Source organism: Wyeomyia smithii, chromosome 3 (genome assembly GCF_029784165.1).
Source record: "Wyeomyia smithii strain HCP4-BCI-WySm-NY-G18 chromosome 3, ASM2978416v1, whole genome shotgun sequence".
NCBI lineage: Eukaryota > Metazoa > Arthropoda > Insecta > Diptera > Culicidae > Wyeomyia > Wyeomyia smithii.
Window position 1 is genome coordinate 24,762,495 of NC_073696.1, and position 19,287 is coordinate 24,781,781.

Consider the following 19,287-nt stretch of genomic DNA (forward strand, 5'->3'; position numbering starts at 1 on the left):
ATCAGGAAATTGATTTTTTGTTAATAAAAATAGTTGTGTAGACTGTAGCAAAATCCACATGTATATTATGTTCAACTTTAAGTGAGAATTACACACCCAATGGATTTCAATGAATCTGATATGATTGGAAGAATTCTCAAAAATATGTCAGCGTATTGAATATTGATCACGCTCCCAAATAAGTGCCCAAAACAATGTCCAATCGGATTGAAAATCGAAACCTTTTCACTCATCCTACTATCGCCACATTTTCCCAATCCTCTAAAACGCCAGAACAAATAAAATGCCTTCTACTCCCGTTGGTTTCCAGTTCGTTGTAAAACCTCCGGCTCTGTCATTTCCATCTGACTCCAATTCCAGACAAAGAAAGAGCATAATCCCAACCAATCATTTTTAACTGCATTGCAACATAATTCAAACCCGACAATGATTCACTCTCATTTTCCCACCCACACTGCGCTCGCTGCTGCTGCTGCTGCGGCTGGGGTACTTCGGTCACTTCCGACCGACTGAGATCCACTCTATCGAATCTAATAGCAACAACACAGTGAGAGGAAGGATGGAAGGAGCAATTTTTCACTCATCGCCTTGCTCTTCAGAGCCGAAGGTTAGCGCCAAAACCCACCACCAGGAGGCCAAACCCCACACAGACGGGCGCGCATGCTCGCTCCGATGATAAATTCTCTCGCAGGAATCGTTGCTGCATGCAGCAGTCCACTGTGCCAGGAACAGCATAAATTATTTATTTTCTCCCAGCAGCGGCATCGAGAGAAACGAAAACAACCGCGTCCGATCGTGGCATACTTCGATGTGGGAGCTTATGCTCACGCTAGTGCAGGCCCTCAAAGTCAGTCTATTATCAAACGCCGAGCGTAGATGAATGTGCGTTTTTAAGTCATTACTTTCTCTCTCGTTCCTTCTTGAACTAGCGAGTGGTTCTGCATTTTCCGCGGGTGATCGGATACTCGATAGTTCCCACGCGTTCTGCTCATCGTGCGTCGTGGGCGTCGTCGTTTAAGTGATACGCGCGTCGTACCCAAAAGGACTCGTAATCGTATTTTCGCTCGCAAAACGCGCGCGCTAGCCAATCGAATCGTAATCAACGTGAAAATTTCGTTCCGTCTGCCACCTGTGCGTTTGTGTCCAGTACTCCGTCGGGACTGAAGCTGGCGGACAGTGAAAGAGTGGATTTACGTGTACGTAGAGTTTTCTTCCTCACCCTCCCAACCGGACAGTGAAGCCAGACACCAAAGTTCATCCGGTTCGGCCGGGACGCTCTGGGAAGATATATAAATTCGTTTGTTTTATTTGGAAGTCATTAATCACAGCGGGAAGCATCCGTGTGTTGCTCTGTGGCCTATGGACTGACTCTGCTGCTATCCGTCTGCTGATGCTGCTGCTCCCTCACAGGGGGAGGTGATTTTCGCGGATGTTTTGTTACAGTTTAAATAGCTGTGGAAAATAGTGGTCCCCCTACCGGCGGCCGTAAGGAAGGCCACATTATTTGAGCTGCTCGTACGGTCGTCCAGGAATAGCAGTTGTATAGTTGCGACGGCTGGTAGCGTGAAGAATTGCAACAAAGTGAAAAACGAGCTATTTTCATGAGCAAGTGCACCCGAATGAAAACGCAGCAAGAGTGAAATTTAAGTGCACTACCTGCTTCACTGTGTTAGGGATTTTTTATACTAGGAAAAAAGTGGTTTATTTATTGTTTTTTTTTTTACTCTCTGCCTAGGAGGGCACATTTATGATTTCGGATCAAATCAAAATCATCAGTGTAGGAGATGAAAGAAGCATATGTACAATCTGACTCGCCTCGCTGAAACGCTTCGGAACGCTCGGCTTTTAGTGCAGTAGTGTCGATAAAAGTGAAGGCTGTTAAACAAAGTGTGAAAATCAACGTTTATTTTTCATCCCGAGCGCGCGCGCGATCATCGATCTATCTCTGCCATGCAACAAATGCAAACAAACAAATAATCTCACGGGGCCGGTTTCGATCCCAGTGCCATCTAAGAAAGCAGACTGCTGCCAGCCAGGGGTGATAAATGATTGCCGTTGCAAAATCAAACGAAATTTGATCGCTTTTTTCGCAACCATCATCATCAGCAACAACAACAGCAGTAAACCTTCGATCGAATCTTCCACATCAGCCAGGCTTCAGTGAAACGTAATATGAGATGTGGTGTTTGCTAGTGCTGCTGCAGATTTTTATCGTTAGAGGTCAGTACAGGGTGGCTTGGGTTTAACGAAGAAATATTCTGAAAACTATTGTTTATATTTCAGACACGGTCTGTTGGAAGTTCATTTTTTAGTTTTTAAATAGTTTATTTGACACGGCACGATACAATTTATGTTTAACTGAGCCAAGTACATTTTTTTTAAATTCTAAATTAGCAGGGAAAAGAGGGAGGCCTTTTCTTTATTCTCGCGGCCGACTACGAGCTAGTGGGGATTTAAGGTGAGAGGAGGGGAGTTACAATTTTGATTTTAACTATATTGAGTTATACGATTTATTTATTTGTACATGGCTAAGCAGTGATGTTCTATTTGAGCAGTTTGGACTGAGGTGTCTGCGTGAACATGAAGATGCCGAGTCTTCGTTTGGGTGTCTCCAGCTTAGTGTATCATCTTCTTTCAGCGTGTAGCGGGAATGGTAATCTAACAAATAGATAGAAGAGTTTCATATTTTAATACCAGCGTGTTTTATGAACACGTATAGCTGTGTCATGTACTGGAGATCACCGCTTCCCAGAATGTCTCTAACGGGTACGTTCGGTTGTTTTCCTCGGGCCCGAAGGGAATCTATAAGCTCAGACCTAACACCACAGTATTCGGTACACGACCAAACAACATGCTCGATGTCATGGTAGCCATCGCCACAAACGCAGTGATTACTGTCTACAAGCCCTATACGAAAGAGATGCGTGTTTAACGTATAGTGATTGGACATAAGTCTGGACATCACGCGAATGAAGTCCCGACCTACATCCAACCCCTTGAACCATGCTTTCGTCGATACCTTAGGAAAAATGGAATGTAGCCACCGTCCCAGTTCATCTGAGTTCCATGATGATTGCCAACTGTTGAGTGTTCTCTGACGCAAAATGCTATAAAATTCATCATAAGCAATTGGTCTTTCATAAATATCGCCGTCAATAGCACCCACCTTAGCTAAAGAGTCAGCCTTTTCGTTACCCGGAATCGAGCAATGAGAAGGGACCCATGCTAAGGTAACCCGGTAATTTTTATCTGTTAAAGCACTTAAAAACCGCCGTATTTTCCCCAGAAAATACGGGGTGTGCTTCACAGGCTTCATTGATCGCAGAGCCTCAATGGCACTGAGACTATCTGTGAAGATGAAGTAGTGGTCTATGGGTAGGGTTTCGATGATTCCAAGAGAGTACTGAATAGCAGCAAGTTCTGCGACGTACACGGAAGCAGGAGCATCGAGTTTGTAGGAGGCGGTAAAATTTTCGTGGAAAACACCAAAGCCAGTGGACTCATCTAGATTAGATCCGTCAGTGAAAAACCTTTTATCATAACTAACATGTTTAAACTTATTGGAAAAAATCTTAGGGATCTCTTGGGGTCGCAATTGATCCGGGATACCAGAAATGTCTTGTTTCATGGTGGTGTCGAAGAATATAGCATTATTAGAAGTAGCTAAAAGTGCGACATTGGAGGAATCGTATGAAGAAGGATTAATATCTTGAGCCATATAGTCAAAATATAAAGTCATAAATCTGGATTGAGATTGAAGGTCGACCAACCTCTCGAAATTTTCAATTACTAATGGGTTCATAACTGTGCATCGAATTAGCAACCGGTAAGAGAGATTCCAAAAACGATGTTTCAACGGAAGAATACCCGCTAGCACTTCAAGACTCATCGTATGGGTCGACTGCATGCAACCCAAGGCAATACGCAAACAACGATATTGTATTCTCTCTAATTTTATAATGTGCGTGTTCGCGGCGGAGCGAAAGCAGAAACAGCCGTACTCAAGAACTGACAATATCGTTGTTTGGTATAACCTTAGCAGGTCTCCTGGGTGAGCACCCCACCAAGTTCCGGTAATCGTACGAAGAAAATTAATCCTCTGTTGGCATTTTTGTGTCAGATACCTAATATGATAAGCCCAGGTGCATTTGGAGTCGAACCAGACCCCGAGATATTTAGCGACTAAAACCTGAGAGATCGTTTTACCCTTTAGTAGGAGCTGCAGCTGAGCTGGGTTATGCTTCCTAGAAAAAACGACCAGCTCAGTTTTCTCCGGAGAGAATTCGATACCCAGCTTAAGAGCCCATTCAGACAAATTGTCTAAGGTATCTTGCAATGGTCCTTGCAGATCGCTAGCCTTGCCACCAGTAATGGATACAACGCTATCGTCTGCAAGTTGCCTTAGCGTGCATGAATTTGCAAGACATTCATCGATGTCATTGACGTAAAAATTATATAAGAGAGGACTTAAACATGAGCCCTGGGGGAGGCCCATGTAACTAATTCGGGAAGTTGTCGAATCGCCATGTGAGAAATACATATGCTTTTCTGACAACAAATTGAGCAAAAAGTTATTCAAATTTGGTGAAAGTCCCTGCGAATGAAGTTTCGCGCTTAAAACTTCTACAGAGACAGAGTCAAAAGCCCCCTTAATATCCATGAACGCAGAAGCCATTTGCTCTTTTCGAGCAAAGGCTAGTTGAATTTCAGTAGAAAGCAACGCTAGGCAATCGTTCGTCCCTTTGCCCCGGCGAAAGCCAAATTGAGTATCTGAAAGTAACCCGTTGTTTCGACCCATTTGTCTAACCGTAAGAGGATCATTTTCTCCATTAATTTCCGGAGGCAAGAGAGCATCGCAATCGGCCTATATGAATTGTGATCAGAGGCAGGTTTCCCGGGTTTCCGAATAGCAATGACTTTTACCTCCCTCCAGTCATGCGGAACAATATTTAGCTCAAGAAAATTGTTGAACAAATTCAACAAGCGTCTTTTTGCAGAGTCGGGTAGATTCTTCAACAGGTTGAATTTTATTCTATCTAACCCTGGAGCCTTATTGTTGCACGACAGGAGAGCCATTGAAAATTCCAACATCGAAAATGGAGGCTCTTCCGTAGTTACTAATAACGCGTCGCGAAAGGTTTTCTGTTCCGGTACAGAGTCTGGACAGACCTTTTTGGCAAAATCGAGTATCCAGCGATCTGAATACTCCTCGCTTTCATTCGAAACGTCACGGTTCCGCATGCGCCTGGCGGTATCCCAAAGAGTGCTCATCGCTGTTTCCCTGGACAACGCGTTTACGAACCGCCGCCAGTACCCGCGTTTTTTCGCCTTTACTAAGCTCTTCATCTGCCTGCCCAGTGCCTCGTACTTTCGAAGCAGGTTGACAGTGCCGTACTCCCGGTAGTCCTTATACGCCGCGGACCTTCGCGCGTACAGCTCAGAGCACTCTTTGTCCCACCATTTGTTGGGAGGGCGCTGTCTAATCGTTACCCCGGGTATCGGTTTCGTCTGAGCTTGAGTCGCGGCGTCGATTATCAAGCCAGCTAAGAACGCGTATTCTTCCTCCGGAGGAAGTTCCTCGTGAGTCTCGATAGATTGCGCTATAATAGACTCATAACACTTCCAATCAATATTACGTGTAAGGTCGTAGGAAATATTGATTGGGTTCGGGGGAGTTGAACCATTAGCAATTGATATAACGATTGGAAGATGATCACTACCGTGGGGATCGTTGATTACTTTCCACCGGCAATCTAACGCTAGTGATGTCGAGCAAAGGGATAGGTCAAGCACGCTTTCACGTGCTGGAGGATTAGGTACACGTGTCGCTTCCCCAGTATTCAAAACTGTCATATTGAAGTCGTCGATCAAGTTACAGATTAAAGAAGATCGGTTGTCGTCGTACAGCGACCCCCATAGCGAACAGTGAGAATTAAAATCTCCCAATATCAAAAAAGGCGCGGGAAGCAACTCTGCTATATCAGTGAGATGCTTCTGTTCAATCCGCGCGGATGGAGGCATATATAACGAAACAAGGCATAGGTCTTTTCCGTTCATATTCGTTTGAATGGCAACGACTTCAATATTCGAGATCGAGGGGAGGTCGATTCGGAAGAAGGAATAGCACTTTTTAATCCCTAAAAGTACCCCTCCACCGTGTGAGTCTCGATCTCGACGAATAATGTTAAAATCGTGGAAATTGAGTTGATCGTTTGAATTGAGAAAGGTTTCACAGAGCGCAAATGCGTCACAATTGTATGTATTTATTAAATGAGAAAATAGATCGAATTTGGGGATGATACTTCTGCAATTCCACTGTAATACAGTGATAAAATTCCTAACCTCTTTCGCCGTATTAGTCATCGAAAGATATGATAGCTGAAATGAGGGGCCAAGTTGCTGCTAGTTGCATCAAAAAGGTTTTCACTGTAGGAAGAAGGGCAAGAAAAATATTTTGTAGGGGATCTGGTATGTTGAATGTTTTAAATATCCAGTCCACAATATCAGAAAATTTTATGAACCCTGTTTCTTTTTTATCTTCTGATCGAGAAATGGGTGCACGAGGGGTTTTTGGTGCCCCAGGAAGCGGTGGGTACTCCTGGTTTGATTTAAAATTAAAACCGGGAGGTACTTGCTTCGGTTTTTCTTCACCGCTTCCTTTTTGTGTTGGCTTATTGGTCATTCCGCTAGGGGTTATCTTGCGACCTTTGCGAGAAAGATTAGGAGAGTTGATCATTCTCCTCTTCCTAGATCCTTCTGGCATGGCATAAGAACACCCTTCGACGGGATCGTCAGATGTACCCTCATCGGTTGGCAAAAAGGAAAAGATGTTTCCTGTCGAGGGTGGCTCAGCACTCTTCAGCATTTCTGCGAAAGAGCGCTTTGATCGTTCCTTGAGGGAACGCTTTATTTTTTCCTCGCGCTGTTTGTACGCGGGACACGCCGAAAGGTCATGCCGAGTTCCCTCGCAGTAAAGACACTTTTCAGTATCCTCACTGCAAGCGGTCTCAGCATGATTGCCTCCGCACTTGCTGCAGCGTGCCTTGTTGCAGCAGTAGGTGGCTGTATGACCTAACTGCTTGCAGTTTTGGCAATGCATGACCCGCGGTACGAACAGGCGTACAGGCAGACGAACCCTGTCCAAAGAGATGTAGTTCGGCAGTGCGGATCCGGCGAATGTTACACGGAAGGAATCCGAAGGGAAGAATTTCTTCTTCCCTTCTTCGATGGATACTGAATGCAATTGCTTGACATCCAGTATCTTTACATCTTGAATCAGGGGGTTCTTGAAGCAGCCAACCCCGTGACGCAAAATGTCATCGACCGTGAGGCTTCCTTCGGTAACCACACCGTCGATCTCCACGTCCTTGGCAGGGATGTACACGCGGTACTCTCTCGTGAAGAGCTCGTAGCTAGCAATTGCGTTTGCTTGCTTCAAGCTACTCACAACAACTCGCAGTTTGTTCGGTCTAACCTTTGTAATTTCGGTTACGTCCGAAAACTGTTTTGCCAGGTCCTTGCCGATTTGAATTATATTTAGAGGCTTCTTCATGGGCCTGAAGTAAACTACGAACGGACCTTTCGAAGCATCTGGGTAAGCTTTCACCCGTGTTGCCGGTACCCTTGGTACGGGGCTAGGTAGCGGGGAAGGTAGAGGGGAATTGATGGGGGAGATCTCAATCTCTTCCCCAGTTGTTTCCACATCCAGGAATAGTTGCACCTGCATGTCGTCCATTTTGCGGGAGCGTTACGCTCTACCGCACACAAACGATAAATATTCGAATGTGGGGGGGGGGGGGTCAAGTAGTTGCTATTAAAATTTAAAAACAATTTTTCAAACTACAATGGATCAAAATAAAAAAAAGGCAGTAATACTAATACTAATAACAATAGTAATAATAATAATAATAATAATAATAATAATAATAATAATAATAATAATAATAATAATAATAATAATAATAGTAATATTAATTATAATAATAACAATAATAATAATACTATTAATAATAATGATAAAAGTTCTAAAGTGAATACTTCACCGAACGTCTAAGTCACGACCTCACGGCTGATAGTAGGATTAATCGAACGTCTCCGCAGAACAAACAATGACGATCCAGCTTCGTGTTGTGACACAGTGGCCGTATCCTACACGCGACCTTGTAGATGCCACTTGTACTTGACTTCCACTCGCTCGATCGTATGGTGGTCCGTGCTGCTAGCGGGGTAACAGCGGTGCGGGAGAATTATTCTTGCTGATATATCAGCTGCGTATCGGATCACTGGCGGGGTAGCCTGCCCCTACCAGTGTGCAGAAGATGTTTCTGCCGATAAACTACCGGCTATTGTTATCGCGCAGCACAAGAACAAATCGACAAAAAAACATCCGTACGATAACTCGTGTATTGTTATTTTGCAAACTCAAACGGAGATGAACAATTTGCGTCTAATCGAGACGAAAGCAAAACAACGAATGAGTTGGAAGTTCATGTTTGTACATTGATTTCGAAGCTTGCAAAACGTTTTAGTTTGAAACATGATATTCTAATTTGTGCAAAATCTGTTGGCATACAGTAGCAGCATATTAAATATCAGATAGCATGTTGTAAATTTACTGTATAGATCAAAGTCGTGTTGGCTGTTTCATGTGGTTTTGTGGAAATAACTTCTTACGAGTAATCTGGCCGTTTTTTCAAACATCCTTTTTTTAATTTGTTATTTTTTTTTATTACAAATTTGCCTGTTGACACCTGTGGCATCAATAATATGAATCTACCGTTACAAAGAACAAAATATAATCAGAATGTCCTCAAACGAGTGCACTATTGTCTTCTCACAAGAATTAGGGAAACTCTAGGAAACTAACCATTATAAATACTTTTTCTCAAGAAACTCGCTATTAATCGTCAACGACTTCGCTTGCAAATTTTAATGCGATCACCAAAATCTAGAGACCATGGCAGCCGTCTTCCTCGTTGGATAATTTGAATCGAATGGTACTAAGGCGTCGTACACAAATTACGTAACGCATGAGAGGGGGGTTTAGTCTGCGTTACTTATTGTTACATAGAGGGAAGGGGGGGGGGGGTAGTTGAAACCGTTACGTAACTGTGATGTTTGTTCAAAATTGCATATTTGGAAGGGGGGGGGGTCAGGTTGTCCAGCGTTACGTAGAAATTTCAACCAATTATTCAGTTATTCAATTGTTTACTAACTTTTGGTCACTCCTGCGATCATATGACACCGTCCTTAACTTGTTTAAGGGCAGTTAAATATTTGTAACGTTGCCAGTGTTGATGAACGACGATAAAATAGGCGATCAACTTTTGATCTTTCTTACCGTTTCAGTCACCTTCGTTTATTAGCCGGTCATGACAGTTATCATACGATGCAGCTTCATGAGTGAGTGAAAACCAGAGATTCGCAGAGGTGGTTCATTACTTCTCAGAAGTTGAATGCGCGGTAGCTCTACAATTCGATGATTCACTCTTCTCTGATTGAAGAGAAGTGTAAGCACGAGAAAGAACAATCGCAAGACGATAATTACCGGAAGCAAAAGTTGGTACATTCTATTTTTCATCATTTTTTAGAATGTTACTGTTGTCATACAGTAACACGATGTACTGCTCCGGTTTTATTCCCACAGAATGTTTATTTACTATTGCATATTGGCCGGTGTAACTGCATTTAACTGCTTAATCAAATGTTCTTTCAAAACACTTTGACAAATATTTAGTCTATTGTGACTTTAATGAATATAATTTGAATTCGAATTTCCGTAATCCGTAAACTACTCTCCCACCTGTTGTGTTATCGAGCTAGTTGTGTTCGAATCCGGGCTCGGAACAGACTATTAGTCTCAGCAAAATCTGTATGATGCCACTAACAAGATATTTCCTGTCATGAAAGGCAACAAAAATTAATACAATGAGCCAATCATATGCGAGCACGCCAAACACGGACATCAAGTTGTTGCCGACCCTGATGTCTACTGTGAAATCGTTTTTCTCGAGATGGCTATACATATTTGTTATTCGAGCCTTGATCAATCATTGTGTTCGTCTAATTCGCAGAAGTGTTGGTCTCGAGGTACGATGCTGGCCTAACAAACCAGTAGTCATATGTTCGAGTCCCGGTTCGGGAGAGACTGTTGGTGTCAGTAGCATCATAGCACCAGCCCCGCAATTGCCCTGTAGACTTAACAGCTGATTGCGAAGTCTGTGTATAATAAAACAGATAATAGAAAAGTTCCGATACGGAATGTAGCACCATAAGTTTGCTTCACTTTTGAGTGAGATTTCATACAAAAAATATGCGTAAAGCACAACATAATGATTATGGTTCATTCCATACGAAGTGTACATGCCACTTGGACACGACCATCACAAAATTTGGTCAAAGTTGGGGGAACTATTCAACTACTGTCTCTTTGGAAAAATCCCAATTTTGGTGTCGATTGGAATACCCCCCGCTCTCCAGGACCTCCCTCTTTATTGCAAAGTCGCGCAATTTTTGTCAAAAATCTCTTTTTTCTTTTTCTTACAATTCATAGACGTAAGATGTCCGAAAAATACTGATAGATGATTTTTGAAGAAAATAAACCAAGGAATCTAGAAAAAATATAAATTTTGACCGGAAGTGTTTCCAGAGAAATTATTTTTGTATTCGAAATCTAAATTTACATTTTTCGGCAAATGCAGCCATTTTTATTTTCAATTTGATAATTTCATCGTGTTTCTTGGAAAATTTCACATGAGAAACAACTATCATCCCGAGGTAATATGAGCCAATCTCGAGATATAACATTTTTACGAAAAAAGTTGTAAATTTCGTAATTATTTTATTTTATAATTTATAGACGTATTACACCCGGAAAATAATGATAGGTGAATTTTGAGGAAAATAAACGATGGAATCCAGAAAAAATATTGTTTTTGCCCGGAAGTGTTGCCAGATAGATTATTTTTGTACTGAAAAAAAAATTGCATTTTTCAGCCAATGCTGAAAATTTTATTTTAAATTTGATGGTTCATCGTGTTTCTCAGAAAATTTTACGTAAGATGCATTTACCACTCCGTGGCAATATGAGCCAATCTTGAAACCTAACATTTTTACGAAAAATTAATTACGAAATTCAGAACTATTTTCGTAGAAATGCTATATCTCGAGATTGGCTCATATTACCACGGGGTGATAACTGGCAACACTTCCAATCAAAAATAATATTTTTTCTGAATTCCTTGGTTTATTTTCTACAAAATTCACCTATCACTATTTTCCGGGTGTCTTACGTCTATACATTTTAAAAACGAAGTTTACAACTTTTTTCGTAAAAATGTTATAACTCGAGATTAGCTCATATTACCTCGGGATGATAGTTGTTTCTTATGTGAAATTTTCCAAGGAACACGATGAAATTATCAAATTTAAAATAATACAGCCATTTTTATTGCCGAAAAATGTAAATTTAGTTTTCAAATACAAAAATAATTTATCTGGCAACACTTCCGGTCAAAACTTATATTTTTTCTGAATTCCTTGGTTTATTTTCTTCAAAAATCATCTATCACTATTTTTCGGACATCTTACGTCTATGAATTGTAAGAAAAAGCAAAAAGAGATTTTGAACAAAAAATGCGTGACTTTGCAATAAAGAGGGGGGGTCCCACAGAGCGGGGGGTATTCCAATCGACACTAAATTTGGGATTTTTCCAAAGTGACAGTAGATGAATAATTCTTCCAACTTTGAGCAAAATCTGTGATGGTCGTGTCCAAGTTTGTGCTTTTTCGTGGTCACTTCGTATGGAATGACCCTTATAAGAATCACATTATTATTACTATAGTGATCACAGATACAGAACAGAGTTTAATGTTTTTTACTGTAGTGACTTCTTTTAATTAAAACTTCTAAATAAAAAAGCATGCTTAACAAAATTTGAGTCTCGAGCAGGTATTAGACGAAGCAAATATTTACTGTTTTTGGTACGAATTTTATTTGCACAAAATAAAATCCGTAGTAAAAATAGCTAATATTTACTTCGTCTAATACCAGTTCTAGATAAGACACACTCGTTGTCCGGGTGTGAAAAATGTAATTAAAAATGGTTTCAATTTCACTTAGTACTGATGTGGTTACGCACCATCGAAGTAAGAAAAAATAGTTTATACATCTCGGTAAAATATATCTGATGGGGTGCTGAATCTGTAGCCTTCTAGGGTTTTCCGATAGCCAAGAGAGAACGTGACTTGGGTCCCCAACGGCAAACAAAATCCACCGCTATATCTGATGCTGCACTATCGCCAATGAAATAGAACTCGTTTTTAATTTTTTTTTACCACGTTTTGGAGTGGTTTCACTCTTTATATTTATAAACCTTCAACCTATTTATACTGCAACATCTTTACTTAACCAACAACGTTTATTCATTACAATTAAATTAATTGAAAACCCATAGCGCGGTGCCATCAACTTTTTTCATCCATGATTGATTAGTAACTGAACTCCAACTTCTGGTTTCGCTAGATATTTGATCCGCACTGCTGATATCATAGTGTTAATCTCTGCTAGTTATTAGTCTCTCGGAGGTTTATTACTCCTAGCGGGATTATGGGTCGCAATTCATGACATCATTGGTTTGAGTTCTGCTGTGTTGCACAGGTGGAATGTGCAGTCTCGATATAACTCGTCGATAATATTAATTCAAATATTACCATGGTCAAACATTACACTGTGCTACAGCGATTTAGAACTTCTGAAGTGACCTAGTGTAGGTTGTAGGTCTTGTTGAGTGTAACATTCGCTCATACTAGAAATTTTCCAAACACCTTTAACATTTGAAGTTATGGTTTTAGTGCATTTGTAACTCCTTACTTCAAGCAAAAAGCTGATAGCTAATTGTGTTGATCAGTGCCGCGCGAAACTTTCATAGAACTCCCAGCAATCAGCTGCCATCAGGTGCCAGCTAACGCCGACATAATTCTAGGTACTGCGATTTCTGAAAACCAAATCATTATGGTATTCAAACCTGGATTATGAGGAATTAAAAAATAAGAAACTGCATTGAAATAACATACATATTTGCTGTTTTGTACGAAATCTGCATCATTGTTATCTGTAACTGTTTCCGCACGTTCGATTATTGCAATTGTTGCTTCTAGTCAACATTAAAAAAATGGTTTGTGATCGAAAAAAATACGACTTATGTATATACTCCAGTCATAACATTCACAATATTTGTGAAAACCACGTCAAGCTTTGATAAGATGATCGTATTTGATTCACCCCTCGCAAAATTATCTTTCAAATCCATTTCATTTATCATTGAAATCGGACCTGTTGCGGTGGTATACGATTTGTGGTTTACTGGCATAGTTTGTATAACAAAGAATTCTGCACTTAGGTGGATTAATTCTGTTTTTTTTTTTTTGAGACTGAACAAAATTTCCAAAACGATGGTTATGGGGTGACATTGTACCAAAAATAAAGAGTTAAGTTTAATACCTGAAAAATGAACAGTAGTGTATCTACGAACAATACACATGAATAACATTATAAAATAGTACGAATAAAGCCGACCATAAACTGCATGCACTAATTAGGGTCGGCAGGAGGTTGAGCAGAAACTACGTTTCATACAAATTATAAAAAATATATGACTGGATCAATCCGAAGGTTAGGGTGATATCTGGTTAAACCAACAATGAAAACGCGGTTTAAAGACTCAGAAAAGAGAAACGTTGAGGCATAATACCTCAGAAGACCATTGGAGATACCAAAACCGCTGGGCACGTAATCACAACACTCCTAGGTGTTTCAATTTTTTTCACATTCCATAAGTAATATACTACCTAGTATCCAGTTCTCAGGTCTTTAGTCATTCATATTTTAAAAAATATGGTTGGAATACCTACCCTATGTGAACAATGCAACTGTTTTGGTGTACAATGATATAATTTTACCTTGAATGTAAATTCCGCACACTGTACCAATTATTCTAGATTGGCACAATGTCACCCCCGAAGCGCTCGAAAAGTGTAGTGTAAAAAAAAAAACATTATGTTGCTAATCGAGACAGGGAAAGGGTCAATACAAAATATTTCTTCAAAACACTGGAGACGACATCCTAACGTACCATTTGAGCGGTAAGCTGAAGTTATTTCTTGATCGGGTTGATTTACATGGGGAAGTTTTTGGTAACGTTATTTGCGCATATTTTTCACCCTGTACTTTGGAACGTTATTTAAATTGAACTTAAGGCATTAGGTTCTAGAAATCTCAAGTAATTTTACATATAAAACATTTCCCGTTTTTCCCTCAAAGTCACCCCCGTGGCCTAATGTCAACCCGGCAAATGGATGAATGTTGAAAATAACGTGATCACGAGCGAATTGCCTACGAGATGATCAGAAGAGCCAGTTCATCAGAAGAACCAGTTCTTCTGAGAGCGATCAAAAGATTTCGCTCTTTGAAAGAACTGACTCTTCTGATCAGCGCACGAGCGGACTACCTGCATCTATATAGATTCAAAAGATTAATGAACCAGCTCTTTCACTCTTTTCGTTCCACTTTTGCCATCCATTCATACTCGGCATTAGCCAGCCGGTGTGCCTGTGTGTGAACTGCGGCAAGGTAATTTTTTGCTTGCTCTCGCGGTTGGTGGATGGGTTATGCATAGCAGAGCCGACACCCGGTAGCAGCTGGTTGTTGGTTTTCCAATTGGCATTGATCGAAATAAAATCATGTAGAACTAAAAGTGCGAGTGAGCTGTTAAAACGAACTAGGTTACTTTAGTGAGAGGAACCGCTCTGATCCTCTCACTGTAGTGAACCATTTTCCCAACCTCTAGTAGAAATAATTTCCTTTAATTTGATAAAATAATATCAAAAATCGTTCAACTGGTTCAAAAGTTATAAGGTTTTGAAAATAAAATATATCGAATCAAATTGTTTTTTTATGGTCACCCTATTCCACTACTGCTCGCTTAAAATCCTTCGATTTTACTCAAAATTGCAGAGATTGATTTTTATTTAACATTCACCTTATTCTGTTGGGTCGTTAAAGTGACCAGTTTCGAAACAGGGTGATCATAAGAAGCAGTTTTGATTCTATATATTTTAGTGTCAAATTTTTTTTAAACCAGTTGATCAATGTTCGATATTTATAGATCAAATAAAAGAAATTATTTCAAGTTTCAGGGAGAAATAACAAGAAATCAAATGTGTGGTGTACTTTGGAATGCAAAAATTATATAATTATTATAATTTTCATCAGGTTTTGAAATTGAATTTGCTCAAATATAAAAATAACAGGGGAGTTTCTTTCGGCTTCGCAGTCTTTAAAATGTGAAAAGAAAACGATATTTTTCTCTTACACCGACGTTTCGAATAATATATATTCTTTATCAAGGCTCTACAAGTAAATTAAGATCAAAACGATTTTTAGAAACAAATACATAAATTATGCACATAACATCATTACCGAGAGGACCATTTTCCTGTGAAGTGGTTCTTCGGCTAGAGCATTAATTGTCAAAACAGAAAGTAATCATCCTAACAGAACATCCAAAAATACATTGAATTAGCTAAACATGATATCAAATACAATTCATGCTTCTTACATTATGCAAATTAAAAAAAAAAAACAAATTAAAAACTATACACTTTGACGAAGCGGAACTCGTAGCACTCTCAATCATACGAACCACTGCTTTTCTCTAGAATATAACTATCCATCTCTGATCAGAATTTCTCCCTAAATTCGGTTCTGGACCATTATGCATCGAACCGTTTTCACTGTTTGCTAACACAAAGTGACATTTGTATTATATACGGAATTGAATATCATTGCATCCTGTAACACTAAGGAACGGTATTACATGAAAAAAAGCGAAGCCTCTTACAACATGCGTCTAAAAAAATCGCGATAGCTTAATGAAATTTTTTAATTGCATTATCCGGCCTTTTTCAAAGTTGTTACACATATTTGGAAGTTGTAAATAACTTTTACCAACTTGCAACTGTGATCCGTTACAGATACGCAGTACTGTGATGCTCTCCACAACTCGATAATATTTTGTATGACAGTGGTATATAAAGAACTAATCCAATTTCAATCAAAAGTTTGGCGTGTTCTGCTGAACGTGCTGAACTCGTTTTAGAATGTTTTTAACACTTCAATCAAAATGCTGGAACGTCTTCTAGAAGACGAGTGATTCAACTTTACAACAGTATTTTGAACTTTATTCTCATGTCTGCCACCAGTCAACGTCTGCACGAACAAAAATTTTTTATTATCCAGCCGCACAGCTGCAAAATGCCACACGCAACAGCGTGATAAACTGTCAGGGAATAACCAAACATTACGTGGCTTTTTTATAGGTTTCTTGACTCCCACCCCTCCCCCAGTGTAAAACTTCTTCCCAAAGTCAGACCTCTCTAAAGATTACGTAGCTTCATAACAACCCTCCCCCATGACAATTTTTTTCCAATTTTTTTATCAAAAACATACATTCTATCATAAATGAACAAAAGAAGACAAGCAAGTAATAAAAATCACTCTAAACAGGCAAAACAGCGATAGTAAAAAACAATTAGAAAAAATCCAATTTTTTTTTTCTTAGTTTCATATTTGCTACGAAGCTTGGCTTAACCCCCTATCCTCCCGCTCGACAAATTTCGTCACAAAACTGCAAACCCCTTCCTGCCCCCTCAGATGCTACGTCATTTATGGATGTTCCCTTACGGGGCTGAGAGTACTGCACCTTTGCTATCTACTTCCATCCGAGACGAGAAGAATTTGACTGTCTTTTTGCACCTTGCGAAACTGGTAAAATGACCTAGCTTGTAAAAAAGGTATAGCCTCTTAGAACATGGATGAACAGCAGTTTATTCCAGCGAAGGAATATCGAGAAAATGCAGTTTTTCAGACTTCGCAACAGGAGGTTGCTTCGAATGCCTGTCTGTCTGCGGGAATAGAATTTTGTGAGTAAACCTGCTTCTGAGAAAGAGGTTACTAAACGATTGAGCTGAAATTTTCATGGGAGCTTTTTTCGAGAAGACTGAACTTTTGCTACCTACCGGTAAACGAAATTCGAAAAATCTATTTCCATTAGCACTCTACTGTCATGCGATACAAAGCAATTCGAGTGTTGATCTCCAATCGATCATTGATTGACAGAACCATGTATCGGTTTATTTGAAAAGCAAGCGTGCTGCACGGTAAGCGACATCGGTAGAGATGGCAGAAAAGCACTTCTTTTTTTTTAAGGAGGGGATTTGTTAGTAGCTTAAGTATTTATGATAAATATTAGTAAATAATGAGTATGTGTGTCCAATCACAAATGGTGACTTCTCAACACTGTTAGAAATTTGTAATTTTAATTGTTAGGATTTGTTTGCTTTCGCAATTAGGACTTATCATTCCTAGGGATTTAAACCTACTTGTCAGAAAAGGGGAAGTAAATTTATAACTAACTTAATTTCTAACTCTAACTAAAATCGAGGATTGCAACGATTTTTGTCGAAAATTGTTAATAATTTTATTTGACATAGCTTCTAATGGTTCAACACCAGTAAGTCTATGTAATTCGAGTGTACCAAACCAAGGTGGACGCTTCAAAATCATTTTCAGAATTTTATTCGGAATCCTTTGGAGCGTTTTCTTCCTTGTTGAACAGCAACAGATCGGTACAGCATAAAGCATTGCTGGTCTAAAAATTTGTTTGGAAATCAAAAGTTTGTTCTTTAAACAATGTTTAGAATTCCTTTTAATGAGAGGATATAAACATCTCGTATATTTGATGCACTTGGCTTGTATACTCTCAATGTGCTCTTTGAAAATAAGTTTTTTATCGTGAATTAGTCCCAAGTATTTAACCTTGTCAGACCAACTGAAAATAACCCCATTCATTTTGACAACGTGATTATTGTTTGGCTTGAGGAAAAAAGCCCTAAGCTTATGAGGAAAAATTATCATTTGAGTATTAGAAGCATTGGGAGAGATTTTCCACTTTTGCAAGTAGGAAGAAAAAATATCTAAACTTTTCTGCAATCGACTGCATATGACACGCAGGCTTTTTCTTTTTACGGAAATGCTTGTGTCATCGCAGAACAATGAGTTTGTGCATCCTGGAGGCAAATCAGGAAGATCTGAAGTGAATATGTTGTACAGGACTGGACCCAAGACTGAACCTACACCTACTCTGACAGGAAATCTATCAGATTTTCAATTGTGATAGACAACCTGCAGAGTTCGATCAGTAAGATAATTTTTCAAAATTTTGATTAAAAATATTGAAAAATTAAAAGTTTGCAATTTCGCAATCAAACCTTTATGCCAAACACTGTCGAATGCTTTTTCTATGTCTAAAAGAGCACTAAGCATTACCATAATAAACGTATATTGGTAGTCTTCGTAATACAGTCAATGTAGTTGTAGGCAAATGAAAAAAAAAAGTCAAGTAAAAAAGCAAATTGAATTGTTGATTGCTACGATTTTTTGCTGGAACTTGTTAATAATTTTGTTCACCTATAAATTTGATTTAATCAGAGTTAAATAAGACAAAACCATTCATTATGATATGATAAGTATTATTGGATTTGGTTTTTGAGGATGGAGAGTTGTTTCTGACTTTGACGCATTACGAGAAATTCTTGGGCTTCTTCAACAAGCACGATATGCTCGTGCCTTGTCAAATACATATTGTTTGGACAAAAAAATACTACAGGCATAATACCGCCAAATATAAACGATATTCTTTCGAGTGTTGTTGAATATATTTCAAAAACTGTTTTCCAGGGGAGGTTGAAAATAAAAATTCGTAAAGTCACTGAGCAAACACATTGATTCTGTCTGCAGACTCTGTATATTTTGTAACAAAGGATCCCCTAATTACAGTGTTTAGTCCAACGTCACCATTTCATACAACCCTAGGGCTGTATACCTTGTAGTATTTTTACAGATAACATAAACCCCTGAAGCTTAAATCCAAAAGAAAAATGAAATATTTAGATTTGACACATATGATGCAAAACAACATAAGGGCCATCCACATACCACGTGGACAGCTTTGGGGGGGCAGGGGGGTTTTTTAACAATTTTTTTAGAATTTATATGGGCAGTTGTCCACGGAGGGGGGGGGATCAAAATCGTTAAAAATCTGTCCACGTGGTATGTGGATGGCCCCTAAGAAGAAAGGTTGTACGCGAAGCCACAACCGCAATGTTGACGTAAATCTACATAAGGTTGTCAGTTGCATTGCATCAATGGCAATAACTTTTATCCAGCAC

The 19,287-nt window shown here is 39.4% G+C and overlaps 1 protein-coding gene across 1 annotated transcript in view; it reads left to right on the top strand.

Annotated features, from left to right (window-relative positions):
• Window positions 1-836: 836 nt before the first annotated feature.
• LOC129731240 (uncharacterized) overlaps window positions 837-19,287 on the top strand; it is an 86,029-nt gene continuing 67,578 nt past the window's right edge. The window contains exon 1 of the mRNA XM_055691079.1: window positions 837-2,220. Coding sequence (XP_055547054.1) covers window positions 2,178-2,220 — 43 coding nt within the window. The 5' untranslated portion in view covers window positions 837-2,177. The remainder of the gene's footprint in view (window positions 2,221-19,287) is intronic.